Genomic DNA, 18203 nt, shown 5'->3' on the forward strand with positions numbered 1-18203 from the left:
AAGCTTTCCCACACAAGATTCAATGCATTAGCATTCTTAGGGTACATCATGCACTTTATGGGGGCTATGTACTTATGTAGGTATGCATGTTTGTTTCCAACTGCATTCCTGCCTATAGGGTTCACTGGGAAAACAGGTCAAATGGGGAGCACACTGGGCTACTGTGCTGAGGGTTTCAAACCAACAAGAGGACCAGGGTCATTGAGCATGTGGCAATGTGTACATAAGTGCCGCTCTCCAACGAACCTTGACATGGGTCACTGCAGACGCGGGTTTGGGTAGGTACCGCTGTTCAAAGAAACTCTCACGACTTGGAGCACTGGATATGCGTCACTCAGTCTGTGCTGCTCTCCAATGAACCTACCGTAAAAACCTGCGTACAATACGAGTTTCTTTTTCCTATTATTAGCGTCCCAAATTTTCGCCTCGTGTTGTAAGTGGATCCGAACAAAAATTTCAGTCAGAAATATGGGCTAGATCTTTTGGTTTCGTTATTGCTGCGTGGCTATGGCTGGGTTTCATTATTGCTGCGTGGCTATGGCTTGGTTTCGTTGTTGCTGCGTGACTACAGCATCATTTCTTTATTGTTGAGTGCGCACCTAGGCAGCACACATGCAAACCACGCTTCGCGAAGTGCGTCTTTTTTATTCCGCAGTGAAGGACCAAGTTGTCCGGACCACAAAAACAGTACTCAGCTGCTTTCAAGAGAAAGGTTATTTTAGCCGCACAGGACATTGGCAACAGTGCAGCCGGGAGGCAGTTTGGCGTCAACGAGGGAAGCATTCGCGGGTGGCGTTGACAGAAGGAAGACCTTTTCACACGCAGCGGAACGCGAAGAAGCTTTCATGGCCCGAAGAGTGGGACGTTCCCGAAAATCTAACTAGCCCTGATGGAATTAGTTTGCCAACAGCAAGCCGTGTATCTAGCTGTGAGTGTGGAGCTTATGCAGGGAAAAGCTAAGGAGCTTGCAAGAGAAAAAGGGCTACCGAGCTCTACCTTCAAAGCGAGCAAGCACTGGATTTATCGCTACATGTGCCGTGCAGGATTTTCCTTACGCCGCTGAACTTCGATTTTGCAAAAGCTGCCTGAATTGTTCGAAGAGCTGCTTGTGGCTTTCCAGCGCCACAGTACTTCGCTGTGCAAATCCAAGAACTTCCAGCTAGGGCAAATCGGCAATGCTGACCAAACGCCAGTTTATCTGGACATGTCATCGCCCCTCACCGTGCACGAAAAGGGCTCTCAACAAGTTTACGTCCAGTCCACTGGCAATGACAAAACACAAGTTACCGTCATGTAGTCGTGTACGGCAGACGGACGCAAGCTCTCGCACTATGTCGTCTTCAGGCGCAAGACAGTGCCTAAAGGTGAGAAGCTGCCAAAAAATGTGGTCGTGAGATGCTGTGAAAAAGGCTGGATGAATGAAAATCTTGTGCTGAACTGGATGAAGTCTGTCTGGTATAGGCGGCCACGCGCACTGTTGTCGTTCCTGTCCATCCTCGTGCTGGACACATTTCATTGCCATTTGGCCGACTCAGTGATGAGGCTGTTGCGCGAATTTGGCACTGAACTCTTCGTTATCCCGGGTGGGATGACATCTCAGCTGCAGCCTTAAGATGTTGGCGTCAACAAGCCATTCAAGGACGCAGTCAAGTGGTGTTACGCAGATTGGATGCGCTCAAGTGAGCCTGCAGTAACTTCGACCGGACGGCTGAAGTGGGCTTCGCCTGCCACGCTATGCAAGTGGATTGTGGACGCATGGGCCAGCATACCAGAGGACCTTGTGCGTCGCGCATTCAAGAAGTGCAGCATCTCGAACGCACTTGATGGCACAGAGGATGAGTACCTCTGGGAAGGTATTTCCGACAAGGAACTATCTGAAGAGAGGGCAGCTGAGGAAGACAGCAATTGAAGTGTGGAGTGCAATTTAATGTTTTCTTCGAGTCTTCCTAACACGTATTATATGCGGATAAAAACTTTTTTTCCATTTTGCGTCCCAAAAATTTCACTTCATGCTATATGTGGGTTCGTATTATACACAGGTTTATACAGTATTTGATGCCAGAATTGGTCACTGGGTATATTCCACTAAGTTTATGCCGTCCTTCAATGAGCCTCTGACACCAACTTGGGTAACTAGGTATGTGACACTGGGGATGTGCTGTTCTGCTATGCCTGGATGGATGGAAAAGCTTTATTGAGGTCCATTAGAACGTGTACTTGCACGTAGCGGGCCGCTCTCACTTCAAGACAGAAAGACCTAGCCTCTCCACCACTGTGTATGATGAAAACGATTCCTTAAATTCTGAAAAGGATTCCACCAATGCTGAATGCTATCGAACCAAAGTCGCAAGGGTTTCTCAGGGACAGCAAGCTGATGCATATGAAGCAGGCTGCATCAGAAATGCGCCACTTTTAAATGAATGCCTTTCACCCCAACGCTTTAGCTATCTGCACCATGAGTGCTGCTCTTCAATGAACCTCTTGCCAACTTGGGTCACTGAGTATGTGCCACTGAGTGTGCGGCAAGCGAGGGAACAATTTTCAGCGTAGCGCACGCACCGGAGCACCACACTTCTCATCTCAGAGGCCGCGAGTGGACTTCTCGGTGGCACAGCATGACCAGAAAAGCGTGAGAGAGAAGTCCAGTTGCCACATGACACGCTTCTCAGTGTTCGCACGCATTGGTGCGCGTTGCATTTCGGAGGCCATGCACAGGCTTTGCAGCATTGGCACTAGATGGCGTCGACCGTTCTTAGACAAGTGCAAAAGAGGAGTTCCGCCGCAGTACACGCCTCGTATATAACTTGTTTCTATGGTGGTAATACGCTGTGTCACTATATTGACTCAACGCTAACGCATAACTGTCGACAGTCATCAAGAGATCGGCTCTGCCATAATTTTTTTTGCATGAGATTAAGTAAACTAGGAGAATATATTTTCTCCACAAAAAGTACTTGTTGCTCTGACCCTGAGGGATGCCACAATTTTAAAATTTCTACAGTAAAAAGACTGCTGCTGCTCTCACAGAAAATGGCAGTATTGAAAATGGCATATGGCAGTATCCATCCATCCATCCAACCATCTATCCACGGATGGAAGAACAGACCAACAGAGAGATAGGATGGACCCCCAGAAAATATGTGAAGTACCCTAAGAATACTGATGCATTAACATATGTTTCAGAACTTAGTGGTGTGAAATTACTGCACACTGAAGACTGAAGTCGCACACAAATTATGCAATGAATTCTGAGGTTACCTTTCTCCTCGGCTGAGCTTGGAAATGACTTGCGTGAGGAATGTGAGAGAGACGTTGATGCGGGTGCTCTCTCGAAAACGTTCTCCTAAGTCCCCACATTGCTCTGTGCGCTCTGACCCCGCAAGGTCTACTAAGTTCTGCACAAAAAAGCAAACAGATTACTAAGTGTATGAGGGCTACTCGAGCAAAATTTAGGGCTGCTTTCACATGCCTGCCAACTTGTGAAGCGAATTTAAAGAAGCCATGAGCATGACATTAGTAACACCAATATTATACCACATTACCATTAACATTGGTAAGTCTGCCCTGAGAAAATGCTTCTTGTGGAATATATGCGTTTTATTAACAATGATTTACCTATAGATGCCACAAAGTTTGAACAGCGAAGACTGACAAGCAACATATCTACAAGTAACTGACGCTTTTAGCAACATCCCTGTTGCGGATTTCGTCTGATTCAGGAAAGTGTCTATATATAATGTCACTTGAACCAAATGCCACTCTGGTTCTTTCGCCATCAGAAGACTCCCAATGGAAGGTACGGAGACCAGCAAGCGAAAAGTTTTGTGCACAAATTATCTTCCTTAAGACTTCATGCAGCATTCGTAAGATTGTAAAATGAGCCTAAATTCACAAACATTACGTAAAATTTGGGAGAGTTGGCAGGTATGCTCTGGTACTGACACACACTTGACATTAAATTTACCTTGTAGATGCCTTTACAGCGCAGTGAAATATGGTTTTAATCTGTTTATGAAGCAGCTGCACACATACTTCTCAACAATTTTTTCTTCCCATCTGATCTAACCTTTCATACTAATAAGGAGTAACCATCATTATACGACGACAAAGCATCTGTTCATATTTTTTACACCAGTTAAAAGAAAAAATGTGTAGCATCACATTGGCAAAGCCACACTTATATTTTTTGCATTCTGAGGGAAAAGAATAAGATCGCTCACCAACTGGCCAATGGCGACGGCCCCATCTGTTCCATCCCTGATACTGCTTTCAATCACCTGGATGAGAAAAATAGAAAAATTTGAGATTGTGCAATACAGGCGAACTTGCATGGTAACAACAAAATGTGTGCTTTTTATGAACTCTTTAAATGCAAACTCAGCTACCATCGCTTTAGGAGGTCCTTTATCAGGTTTGGATATTGCAAAGAGACAATCACAGTGCACAGATTATGCAGCGACAACAGTGGCTGTAAACTATCACAGTCAAACTTCTTTGTAATGACACCATATCCAACGCAAAGATACTTCCCTTATAATATTTGGTGTAAGTGTACATTCATTACTTGCTAATATCAGTGGGAAACACTTCAGGTTTACTACTCCAGCATATCTGATAACTGCATATGTTGATGTTCGACTGGACGCAAAAGTAAGCTGCGAAACAGCTGAAAATTTAAGCAAGAGCCTGCCTGCTCTCCTCCTTGAAGGAGGCATTCCAGCTGCAAGCAATGTGACGTCGCATGCAATATTGCCTCAACTTCATGTGGATGTTGCCCGCAGCGCAACCATCGCCAGAAGCGGAAACTGCACAGGGATTTCCATGAAATGCAAAGTGCACAGGACAGCTCCTTAAAAGCACAATGCAACAAGGCAGAAAAGAAAAGGGGGGGGGGGGGAATGTAGATTTCTGAACCAAAATAGGTTACCGCAGAAGCTGCAGCCACGGAGTGCCATAGAAACAGTGAAAGTAGTGACGAATAGGTTTGCAAGTGCATGGCATCGAAATATGTATTACCCACAGAAGAAGAGCACATTTTGAGCGCAAGGACAAGGCAAAAAAATATTTAGTGAAAGAGAAATATCGTGTAGTATCACCACTGACCACAGCATTTTAACCATTGTGTGTCTCAGAGTTGGTGTTCGATGACGAATGCACCCACTGAAGTACAAAAACAATTACTGAAACCAGGAAAGCTATTTGCTTTAAAACAGCAGAAAGATGCAAAGAAATGAATTCAACTTATTAAAGGAGGATGCGCTTGAAGGCTTATATGTGTTCCAGTGAGGATATTTAAGCAGTATTTGTTGTTTTGTGGCATGATTTCATAGAGAACAGAGCCAGCCGCTGGTAAACCTAAGGCTAGTACTGTAGATAAACGTTGACTCTATATATGGGTGCTGTCCTGTGTTGAACCATGCAGGGCGATGACGTAGCTTCTGTGTGATGCAAGTCTACAAGATATTTCACGAGAAAAACGAACTCTGCAATAAAAAAAAAAAGCATTGGAGGCAGTGGTTATGAGGCAGTGGTTCTAACATGCGTGATCAAAGGGTAATGGTGCTTGTGGATACTGGTTGAGGCAAGTGGAAAGAACTTGGGCACGAGGAAGGGGTCCACCCTCTTGCACCATTGCTTTAGGACATTTCTTTGCTTCTGTCATGGCTACTAAAATACTCAGTTTAATACTTGGCAAGCAATGCTGCAGAAGCAACACAAAGTGTGGTTCCAGGAGTCTCAGTCTGCGTCATTTGCAGTGCAGTTGTTTTTGATCTCCAATGCCTTCTATGGAACAATTACTGTCATATCTTGAAACATAAGTATAAGACTTCATGTCCTGTGACGTATACCAATAGGATAGACTTGCATTATTTCAACTCTGGTTAATTTGATTTTTCGATTAATTCGATCACAGGTTATGGCTGAAGGTTATAACCCGAAGGTTATTAAGGTTATGGCCGGTGCCCATGCATTTTTATGGGTCCAAACTTTCGTTATTTCAATCCTGAAATTGGCCTTCACCAGATAATTCAACCTTGACCAGTCAGCATGCATGTGCCTGACCCGTGTGGTGGCCCCAACAGCGAACCCATTAGTGGCAGCGTCTGTCTCTGCGGAGCTTAGGGGGACAGCAAATGCGTTGAACATCATTTCCCATCGAAAACGCCCATTTTTGGCCTGCCCTAGGAAAATCTTCAAGCAATAACAGTAACTCGCAATGTCTGATTACAATATTTACCAAGTTCTAGGGCACACCTTTCTTTTTTTTTATTGTGATAACAATTATGTATACGGACACTCCAGGCACATTTCTGCCTTTGCCGTGATACTTCTTATAAAGTCCAAGGGTCATAACACAGTCGCGTGCCCTACGTTGTATGTGCAAGTGAAAGCGTGCAAGGGGAGCCGATGATCACAACTCAATCTTGCCTGTGCGAAAGGGAGGAAAGCTGGGAGGAAGCATGCCACCTCCCGTCGCACGCGAGGCGCCTCACGTTGCGAGGCATAGAGGGGCGGGGGTTCAAAATTAGTTATCCAAAATAATTTTTTTTGTCTTCTTCAACAATGGCCACATTGGTACTTCAGAGCGGCACCTGTCCATTAGGTGGGACGGCACCTTTCTAAAACACAAAAACAATATTAAACTACTTGGCGTGGTCTTTGAAGAGAAACTCAATTTTCATGCTCATGTTGATTATATGAAGACTAAAGCCAAGGCATTGGTTACACAATCATACTAAATTTCATTCGACTGCATTACATGCTCAATCCTGCAATTATCTGTCATTTATACGAACAAGTCAAGCTGCTACCAATTCTATATGCATCCCCGTTTGGTGCCCCCTTTCTCCATGACGCATCTCACCACCCGTGTACTGTCTGTGCAATGATCCATCCTTGTTGCGCTGACAGGCGTACATCATACCACTAAAACATTGGCACTTCATGCCCTGGTCAACTGCCCTCTGCTCACAGTGCAGCTAGACAGATTGGCAGCGTGTTTCTCACTGTTCCAACTTTTGACAGGTGACACGCTATGGCCAGGACACATTCCATCTAAGCCTAATAGATTTCCCTTGTGACCTGTTTCTGGACCACCCTTGGAGGAAGTTCCGTTTGCGTTTTGTCAGACTGGGCCTATTCTATTTTTTCAGTGTTTTGGTAGCCCGCTGGCAGCCAGATGGCAGCCAGCTAGTTCCGTTTCTGATAGGAAGTCACGTGGGCTGGGATCCCAAGACAACCCAAACCTGCCCGAAGTTTGCAAAATCAAATGCTGGTACAGCTGGCTAAATGCGAAAATGCTACCAGCATGGCAGTGCCCGGCGAGGCCGGCGCGCTCGGCGCAGTCGGCCCATTTATGCATTGCCAGCTTAACATCGTACAGTTACATTCAGGGATACAATCACTTTCGCGCGACTCGGCGCAGAATGCTCACTGGGGCAACCTCACCCTGCGCTGCGCAACAGATGGCCTCCGACGCGGCAGATGACAAGACGCGAAATCGCACGTAAGTGATTGTATACTCGAAAGCAATATCTCGAGGATCCCTGCTCGCAACGATCACGTCGCCCACCAGCTACATTGACGAGTTGGCGTTGCGTCATCCCAAGAGATTAAAAAGCAGGTGATTGGGTACGTCTCATACGCGTAAAATTTCATGCCGATCTGCTTGGGCTTCGATTTCAGAAAGTTTGTTGTGGCTGATTGTGCTTCTGATGTTGACCCTAAGGAGCTGCGGACGCAGCTGGCGCATGAAAATGCACGCCGCCTGTGACCAGCGAAATGTTCACACATTGGTCGCGATCATGAGAGCAATAAGCCAATGTACGTGTGTTTAATGTACCGAGTGCAATCAGTGCATTCTTAGATCAACAGCCTGCAGTCGAACACATATTGGTTTCGAGCGGCCACCTAAGCATACGACGAAGAGACGGAGCGAACACAGGCTAGCTGCAAAGCCTTCGCTAACTGCAGGAGATATATACATACGCCAGATATGTGAAAAGGAAGGCCACCAGAGAAAGACGAATCCAAGATGTACCGCAATGTGTGAATGAGCGTCTACAACTTGCGTGGAACACGATGCAGATCACATGCACGCATGAGAGCGCAGCGCGCTGACCGCCGCCGCGAAGAAGCCTTCAGGGGACACACACATACACACACAAAAGCTTCAAACGGTTCACCACTGCTCGTATCACACTGCTTCGCAATGCGGAACGGAGCGCAAGCACCTAAAAAAGATAACGCTAGAAATAAGGAAATCCGAAGATGACCGTAGACAGTTAGGTGAGCGAGGTATAACTAAGTCCTCAAGTGCCCGCATTGCAATCCGTGAAGTCCCCGCACAGATGACGGCGAACGCACATCGCCTCTTTCAGTCGTCTGCTAGCCAGAGAACTTCCAGAGAGCAGCCAGACCAAAATCATCCTGGCGGGTTCTGGCAGCCCACGGGTAGCCAGAACCGTCCAGCGCAAGCAAAACAAACGCCCGGCGGAAGTGCATAGCATGGTGGGCGGAGCAACCTAAGAAAAACGAAGACGCTTTGGCTGGCTCTGGCAGCCCGCGGGTAGCCAGAAGTGGAAAATCGAAGCCCACTGACTCCTACTCAGGCCAGCCAGATATCTCGCACTCCTGTGTATCATTTATGAACAGACAGTGCCTTTACTAGCACCACGGCGGGTGCAGCATTTGTCGTGTTCGACCAATTTGGTCACTTGACTGGCCTACTAAAGTTTCGGGTGATGAAAGCAACCAGCGCATATAGCGCTGAGGTAACCATGTTCACTGAAGTACTCATGTATGTTAACTCCTAGCATGATATGGTCTTACTAATATTTACACATATTGCCTCTCGCTGCAGGTCACCTTCTCAAGCCTTCACGTCACAAACATAGGAGTTCGACTGATCAAGCAGGTGCTCCACTCCCAGGCGCTCAAAGGGCGCTACATGGCCCGGGACACAGGGGCATGGTAGGCACCGAGTTCATCGACATGGAACTACCTCTGCTCTGCTTCGTCTACGGGAACTATTGACATGCTCTGGGAAAGCCTTTTATCTCTTAAATCATTTCAAACGCGCCTCTACAAAATTTCACATAACCAATGGCACCATTATTGGCAGCATGAAGGGAAAGGTACCAGTTTATATCAATGGATACGAAGTGTCCATGAAAGCCCAAGCTGGTTCCCTCCCAATCGGCCTCTTGGACACCTCTTTACTGGCCATTTCCCATACTACCTCTACCGTTTTTACCTTCGCAATACAAGCCTTTGCACGTGTGCTATGATGTGTGAGGACGAGACATTATACTTCACCTCATGTCTGCACTGCGCAAATCGTCACCCAACTGTGTGGCATCTCATACATCACTGACATTGCACCGGCCTCTTATCCTGTATTTATCGTTAGCAATGACATGCGTGCCATGCTTTTGCAGCTGGTACCCAAGATTGCAGTTTCTGTCACGCTCACTTCTAGTGCTTCCTCGCTTCCGGATGCCTACTGACATTCCTGCTTTCCTTTTTTGCGCTTCTCAGTACTTTTCTTCGTCCTGCCTCGCCCTGTCATTTCTCGTCTTTTTCATTTTGCTTTTGCATGTCTATTAGCTGCCATTTCCACTGCTTAAGCCAACTATGGCGGGGCTCACTTTGTGCCAAATGGCTCTAATTAACTGCTTCATTCTCACTGTCTCCTTTGTTGTTAATGCAAGAAAAGAAGTTTCTCTAGCCCTTGTAACGTTGCTTGCTATGGAGAAAGAAAGTATAGACCCTTTTAAATATGTTTGCTGTAGTGCTCCGTAAAATGTAGCACTGATGGCAAGAGCTACACCATTATCAAGCACAACAACACTTGAGTTTTTTCGTGCAGTATTAGTTGCATAAAACATTGGCAGCAATATTACTTGGAGAAAGCACATGTTTTCCGTGTTTGTCTTTTGTGCCTTTCCTTTACTCCTTTATTTTTTTTAGCTTAAGTTAGCTCTTTCCATGTCAGTGCTAGCTTATTTATGTCTTGACTGCAATGCACACCAAGGTGCACATTGCCGTCACTGATTAGTGAAGAAACGCCGCTCTTAGCACTTGCATTTACACTTACACTTTCACCTGTTTTCATTGCACAATTGGTTGTAATGCATATTAATGCAATTAGCATTTTTTTTAACTTCATCCACTTTGATAAACGCTTGTTTGTCTGTCCGTATATAATGTCTTTCCTGCCAACTTTAGTCAATGGGCATTCCATGGTCTAGCACACCGGGCTGCAGTACCAAATAAACCCAGGTTCGAAACCAAGTGTTGGACCAATTTGGGGCCCCTTCGTACATGATGCTCTTCGATGAACCTCTTTCACGACACCAAACTGAGTCATTGGGTATGTGCTGCTCTCCAATGACAAAAAGAAAAAATAAAAATTTTTTTGGTGCTGTGTGGAATCAAACCTGACTGAACTTTGGCAGCAGCTGCATACGGCTCAGTCAAGCGGGCTCTACCTTGCAAGCGATCTGTGAAGGGTACAGAGTCTAGGCACTGCGAAGGCTGATAGCTTCTTGTGTGCTGTGTTCTGGCCGCTTCGTTCGCTTTGAAGCGAGAGGAAGCAAGAAGGAAGATTTGCTCACTGCTGCTGCTGCTCTTCTCACACCAACGTTTTGGCAGCGAGTGCCTGCGGTCACTGAGTGAGATGTGTTCATGTTTGCCTGTGCTCATGTGACACCATGCTTGTTAATCCAGTTAGTAAGCGAATGTTTACAAGTTTATACAGCCAATAAAACTACTCTCCTTATTTTGTATAGCTAACTAATAATTTAATATTGTAATACATACTTCACCTGTCAGGTGAAACTGCAATTTTTTTTACGTTCCTCTAATATTGACTGCAACTGATTTTCACATTGGATTTCTTTTTCAACACTTTGAAAGCATATGTACAGCATATTATGGGAAATCCTTTCTATCATGTCGAGTTCACTCATACAAGTGAAATCGCAGATCAAACTTCCACAGAAGCTTGCTTGACTAGCAGCCTAACCTCTTAATGTTTAAGCACAACCTGCGCAAGTGTCGTTAGTACTGGAAATGCAGTAGAAAGCATGCAAAGGCTCCAGTGTCAGTTCAAGGTGCACGACTATTAATCTCGATTACAGAAAGAGGCTGATCAAACATGATAACTGAGTATTAGGAGGTTAGCAGATCTTCCCCATCTTGACAACCCTTGCTTGAAGAGCCTAAAGAATACTTGAACCAGGCACCTATTACAAGGAGTCAAAACAAACACTCCCTGTGCCAATAGGCGCACACCTGCTTTCACATTTCAAAGCCGTGGTTTTGCTGCATATATAGCATGGGCACTCTAAGGCTAGTTCTCATGCCACCAAATCTGAATAAATTTTCTGCCATGGAAACCAGGAGGAAGGCACATATCTTTGTATATTTCTGATTTTCTGATGCTATCAGTACTTTCATTAAAATGGCAAATTATTTCTCATTTACGCTTAAAAGCCGTCTTTGCAATTTCACGCAAGAATTCTCAAAAACATTTCAAGCAATTATTTCTGCTGTACTTCCATTCAGAACACCAACAGTTAGGCTGCAAGTTTATGTATAACAGCATGTTTTGCAACACATACGTCTTGAAATAAGATGATAAAACATGAATGCAGTGAAAACGAGTACATATTTCCAGTAGTAAGGAATTGTTATCACAGTGGTTTCTTTAAGCTCTTTAACTCTTTCCTCAGTGGCAAGGATGGAGTTAGGCTATATGTGATGATCACTATAGATGAGCTATCATAACAATGGCCCACAGCCCACATGGGCAAAGCGCAGGCCACCATCAGGCCCATTGATGAAGTGGAGACTGATAAGAAATGTCCACATAGAAATAAGCTACTGATCAACAACAAATTACTGAAAAACAGTGAGAGTTGTTGCTGTACAAGGAACCACAATTGCAAGCATAAGGTTTACATAAAGTTAGTTTATTTTTCTTTGCAATTCACACTTTTCATCATTATTTCTGTGATTGTTGGTTAATTACTAATGTTGGATAAACATTTTTATTGTTGGCAAAAGGGCTTTACAGGTGTTTTTGTTATACCTATTCAAATTTCCATAGCCTCATCGCAGCATACTTCTACCGGCAGCAGCAGTCAAAACAATAAAAGTAGTGCAGAATTTAGTTCAGCCGATGGATCTGGCCCTCCAATTCAGTTAATTTCTCCAGGAGAAATTTCTCCAGGAGTTAATTCCAGGAGAAATAGTTGCCCACCCCTGGCCTATGACAACAACCTATGGTGGGGCAACATGAACTACAGATGAAGCTAGAAAGTGACAACACTAATATCCTTAAGCTGGAACCGCATGGCGCGATTGTCATGCAGCGGAGGCGCTCGGGCGTCGTTTCGACGAACGTGCCCACAGAAATTGCATAGCCACATGGTACTGTTGGGAGTAGAAAAGAATGTGCCATGTTGCGTTGCCACTCCCACATCCACCAATGAGAGCGCAGCGCAAGTGCCACGTCACACTATACGTCAGGCTTTAGCTACCTTAACGCCACCAGATGGTGCTGCCCTCTGTGCATCTCGGCAGAAGAGCTCGGTGGAACACCCGGCAAATGCGACACGACCTGCATGCGCTCGCCGTGCTCAGGCGGCTGCTGTCGAGTCAGTGGTGGTGCGGGCGTTCACCGCGCGTCATGCTTTTACGAACAAAAATCGTGCCATGCGGTTCCAGCTTAAGTCACCAAAAGTTTGAGGTACTGCATATTGATTACAATTCCAGGCTACTAACTCACCATTCTGAATATTGAATGGGACCGGGAACTCCTCTGATTTGCTTCAGTGCTGGCCACGTGGCGACGGCCTGCAAGAAATGAAATTGGAGGATATTAGCTGAAAGATTTGCGTTTTCATAACTGCCAACCTGGGGCACTCAGAATTCAGATTTGCTCTTAGCATTCTTAGGGTACTTCACCTACTTTTGAGGGGATGTTTGTCTATCTGTATTTCTAACCACTTTGCAACCGACTTGGGTTTTGGGAAGTGCGTGGTCTAACGAGTAGAGCTGAGGGAACTGGGTTCGAAACCCACAGCCGGACAATCTCGAGTCGCTGGGTATGTGACTGGCTATGTGCCGCTTTTCAATGAACCTCTTTGACGCAGCTTGGGTAACTATGTGCCACTCTACAATGGCAGAAAAACAAGACATTTAAGATTTCTCCAGTGCTTAGGCAGAATTGAACCTGCGTCACACAAATTCAGACGAGCTTTTCTTAATGTATGTTCACACAAGTTCCACGCATGGTCTTTGTGGTGGTGCCGCTGAATGACTCAGTGTGCCCAGAGGGAAGCATGAGAGTGGAGCCCGGCTGCATACATGCTTCATACAAGGTGTGTCTTTGTGGTGTGTCGATAATTTGCTTCATTGCTGAACGTATTATTGTCGACATTCATCATGAGATGGGTTCCGCTGCAATTTTTTTTCAGGGCCACAGCAAAACCAGAAATGGCACTCAGTACAGTGATTAGAAGTCTCTGTGCTCCTACGGTGACCAGAAGTGCTGCGTGCATGCATTTATAATCAAGGAACCCATACTATGTCAAGTGACAGTGGCCCCTTTACATTTTTAATGTGTCACTGTACATCGTGGCTGCATAAAAGCAAAGCTGACTTAAGAAAACCGGCCACTATGCAACGTAGACTAAACCTCTGCCTCACCCACGCTCCTCAACACACGTTTTGACGTGAAGTGAGCTTAGGCCTACACTACCTACACACAACTGGCTTAGATTCAAATCTAACTTCAATTAACTACCTAGCACATAACGACAATTACAATGCAGCTGTGCTAAATCATGCATTATTTTTGTTTTATGGTAGAGTTGAGGATGTCTCTCTGGCAATTTATGGCTGTGTAAATACAATCTGCAGGGTTGGCAGGTAAGCATATTCATGCGAATTAAAACTATAAAAAGTCTCATGCGAATGCAATATCTACCATAGAGGAAAGATATATATGCTATCATCAATGCTATGAGAGCCTGATGTGTAATGGCCAGCAAAGCTGCGCAATAATTTTCTTTGCATGTGAAATGCATGACAGGAGACTTACGTTCACCATTGTTCATTGCAGACTCAATTTCTTCCTTGGAGCCAACAGGAACTTCAGTCAAATCCACAATGACAGGCTGGCCATCCTAAGTGAGCCAAGAAAGCATAGAAGCAAGCTGTACCAACGCTGTAAACATGATGGGGTTAACTCTTTGAGGGTCTATTTTCTTTGCCATATGCGACTGCCCAGGGTCAATTTTTTTTATTGCAGATTCCAATTCTTCTAGGGTGACCATAAAGTGAAATATATTTTGTGTTGGTATATATGTACTCTTCATTCATGAATAACAATAAAAAAAGAAAATAAACTTAAAGGAATTAAAAATTTCATGCATTGTTATACACATAGTTCAAGGCTTTGAAAATGCGCACACGAGAATATTTCGCAAGACTCAAATGTTCCTGCTCTTACACTAATAGTACATACATCCATAGCGTAATCGAACGGCGCAGGTGCGGGCACTCCAAAAAACTGTGTAGTTGTGTGCCCATCAAAAAGCGAAACATGTAACAAACTTCTGCTAATCATCATCTTATCGCCAACCAGAGCCAATTGGTTTTCGCGAGTGTCAAAAAAAAAAAAAAGCAGCAGAAACGCATGCACGGTGGCATTCTTCCTATGCGCACGCCTGTGAGCACTAAACGAGCGAGAAACAGGAGGTTGCCCTTTGAGCAATTAGTAAGGAGATAGCCATCAGTTTTGCAAGCGCAAGAAGCCGAAACCGCTCGCGGAACAAAAACCAAACCGCCGCCCGCGCCCGCACGCCAATGCGCGAGCGGTAGAATATAGACGCGCAGGAGCAAACTAACTCTAAAACAAACAATGCAATAAAAACCGAGAAAGCGAGGCGCGCGAAAAAAATTCCCGTATTCCCACATAGTGGCTGCACATGGCAGAAAAGAAAAAGTTAGGAAATTGGCACGCTTTTTAAATGTACAGACGGCAGTGCAAATATACAGCATCGACCATTTTTGGACTTGTTCGCGGCGCTGTATATTTACATCACTGACCCTCAAAGGGGTTAATAAAGCTTTAGTTTGTTAATAAACTCCTGGTTGGTTACGGATTACCAGAGTTGTTGACAGTAATAGTGAAGCTGATAGCGACATATTGTGACACTTTGTACAAATACAGTAAACCCTCATTAACTGGAACTTCGATATCTAAAAATATAGGTTGAGTAGCAATTTTTTTCTGGCCGTGGTTTCAACCCATTTGTTTCTCAACAATCTCGAAAAGTTTCTGCACCAGACTCCACATATCTCGAAACCTTGGATTGAAAAATACCAGGAAAAAGGCAACCAGGCAGTGTCAGTAGAGCTGCTTCCACTCGCTTTGTACCAGGCGGCAGCTTGCTAACCAGCCGCAGTCCCATGTTATCTCCCCCCTCCTTTTTTTCTATAATCATCATCAGCCTATATTTATGACCACTGCAGGACAAAGGCCTCTCCAAGCGAGTTCTAATTATTGCTGTCTTGCACAGCAGATTCCAACTTGTGCCTGCAAATTTCCTCATTTCATCCACACCTCCCCCCACCCCAAATTTTCTGCCATTCTCAACAGCACATCTCCCGTTTCTTGGCACCCATTCTGCAACTAATGGTCTCCCGGTTACCTACCCCATGCATTACATTACCTGCCCAGCTCCATCTTTTTCTCTTCATGTCAACAAGAATATTGGCTATCTCCATTTGCTTTCCGATTCACACCACTCTCTTAATGTCTCTGAATGCGTTATGCCTAACGTTTTTCATTCCATTGTCATTTGCGCGGTCCTTAACTTGTTTTCAACTTCCAAATTTTTGCCCCATATGTTAGCATCAGAAGAATGCAACGGTTGTACACCTCTGTTTTCAAAGACGGTGGAAAGCTGCCAGCCAGGATCTGGTAATGCCTACCATACGCACTCCAACCCATTTTTATTCTGTAAATTTTCTTCTCAAGGTCAGGGTGTGAGTAGTTTAAAACATACTCCTGTACAGATTGCAGAGCCTGACTGGCAATCATCAATTCTTGTTTCCTTGCCAGGCTACTGAACATCACCTTTGTCATCTGCATATTAATCTTCAACTTCACTCTTGCACTTTCTCAGTTAAAGGGACACTAAAGGTTACTATGAAGTCAAGTTAAAGTGATAAAGCAATGCTCTAGAACGTCTAAGGCGTCAATATAATCGCGAACAGAGCTTTAGTAACCGAGAAATTGAGGTAAATGCATGACATGATTTCAGACCCCCCAGCAACATTCCGGTACTTAACTACTCGTATTAAAAAGATAATTTCATTAGGTTATAAGATGGAAGAAAATGCTACTTGTCTACTTCTGTTCGATTCTAAGAAAAAAGAACATCTTGACATTACCCTTTAGTATGGGTGGGCGAAAGGTTTCGTTTTCGCTCGACTCTGCACCACGTGCGCTTTGGAGTTTCAGTTGTTTCGTTATCGCGTCGTGCTGCGGTGGCCCTGCTGGATCGCGAAACTTGCATTTGGAACAAGCAGCGAGAACGCCACATCTATGTGATGTCGTGTGATGCGCATATGGTCCACGGAACTTGGCCAAGGGCAGTTGCAGCGGTGAATCCAATGTTACTTATCACTGTGTGCCAATGAGTGAACCTCTCCATTCGAAGTGGCTAAGTGCCGTACCTCTGCTACAGCACCTTGGCAAAGAGCCGAAAAATCGCATAGTGTGCTCGCTACACTTTCGTCCAGAGGATTACGAGTTCAACGCCGACTTTCTGAAGTCAAGTGGAGTGCCTTTCAAAGCAATGCTTTCCCATAGCGCTGTTCCGTTGGTCTTGCCTGCATTCTCCGAAGCGCAAGAACAACTGCAGGTCAAAGACGGAGCAGTGAGTGCAGCATTTGGTTTTCACGAAGGAAAAGCTACAAATGTGCGAATATGTACAGCCATGAGATACAGTTGCTGTTGTAGCCGTACACAACGACGCCGGCCATGCGAGCCCACAGCAGCAGGTCATGTTCATCAGAGCTTAAATCGCTGAAGTCGAGCCCAGCATTGCGAGCCAATGTGTCGTTGTCAGGGTCGTCCATTGCAACAAGCGCCAAAGTTGGCGTCATAAATTAAAGAACCGGCTTATCGTTGTGTGCTTTCCCTTTCACTAGCCACCATAGTTCTGCTTTTGCACTGCTGTCTGCTGTCTTGGCTGTTTCTGGCTACACGTTTGCGGTTTGTGCAGAAAAGCCATAGTGCCGTCTGCGGGCGCTGTTTTACTCACCGACAGCAAAGCGTCACTATGAGACCATGACCTCACCACTCCTCAATCGGAGGCCGGGCGATTTGAACTGCGCTAGAGGCACGCGGACACTTCAGAACACATTTTCTCTTAAAATAAGTCTTTTCATATGAAACAAGCGTTTCGAGGTTTCTGGGATGGTATTTCAATCGGCTGCGTTGACTGATTATTAACCTTTAGTGTCCCTTTAAGGTCCTTGGTCATTTGTTGCAATTCATCTCCAGTGTTACTGTCTACGCATGCATATATAGCCTTCATATAGTCTACGCTGATTACAACGGGCCTGCGTACGACAGACTTTCAGATATAATAGATCATTTTTCAACCTTAGTTTGGTCTGCCTATTTTATCAATGCAACGAAGTTCGCTTTTAACGGACCACACTACAATGGACTATTAGCTACAGTGGACAAAATTAGCGGCAATTTTTGTCAAAATCGGGCGTATAAAATGTACTTTTGCCGTGTTGACAGGGACTGGCAACCTACTTGCAAGAGTCAGCCGACAATGGCAGCTCAATACTTTGCGCACGAGGGAGGGAGGAAAGTGAAGCAAAAGTGCGCCGCCTTTCGTGCACGAGGCACGGGAGGAGATGAGGGAAAGAAGGGGTCCTACTCCGGTGGCTGCTGTTAACGGCGCAGCCACGCAGGTGTCGTATCTTCAAAGTGATCTGCGAGGTCAACAAAGTGCGCCCAGTGCTGGTAGCTTCGTATGTGCTATGCTTTCGACGTTTAGTTCGCGTCGAAGGGGAAGACAGCTCAAAGGTAAATTGGCTCGTTGCTGCTGCCGTGCTCCTCTTAATTTGCTACTGCAATCGACGATTCGCCTTTCAGGCGA

At 45.3% G+C, this 18203-nt stretch overlaps 1 protein-coding gene across 1 annotated transcript in view; it reads right to left on the bottom strand.

The window, feature by feature from the left end:
• Positions 1–18203, bottom strand: part of LOC135897277 (uncharacterized) — a 119135-nt gene that overhangs the window by 57673 nt on the left and 43259 nt on the right. Inside the window, exons 6-9 of the mRNA XM_065425878.2 lie at positions 14114–14198; positions 12797–12864; positions 4221–4277; positions 3259–3395 (exon numbers count right to left, since the gene is read on the bottom strand). Coding sequence (XP_065281950.1) covers positions 3259–3395; positions 4221–4277; positions 12797–12864; positions 14114–14198 — 347 coding nt within the window. The remainder of the gene's footprint in view (positions 1–3258; positions 3396–4220; positions 4278–12796; positions 12865–14113; positions 14199–18203) is intronic.

The sequence above is a fragment of the Dermacentor albipictus genome, chromosome 1, assembly GCF_038994185.2.
Source record: "Dermacentor albipictus isolate Rhodes 1998 colony chromosome 1, USDA_Dalb.pri_finalv2, whole genome shotgun sequence".
NCBI lineage: Eukaryota > Metazoa > Arthropoda > Arachnida > Ixodida > Ixodidae > Dermacentor > Dermacentor albipictus.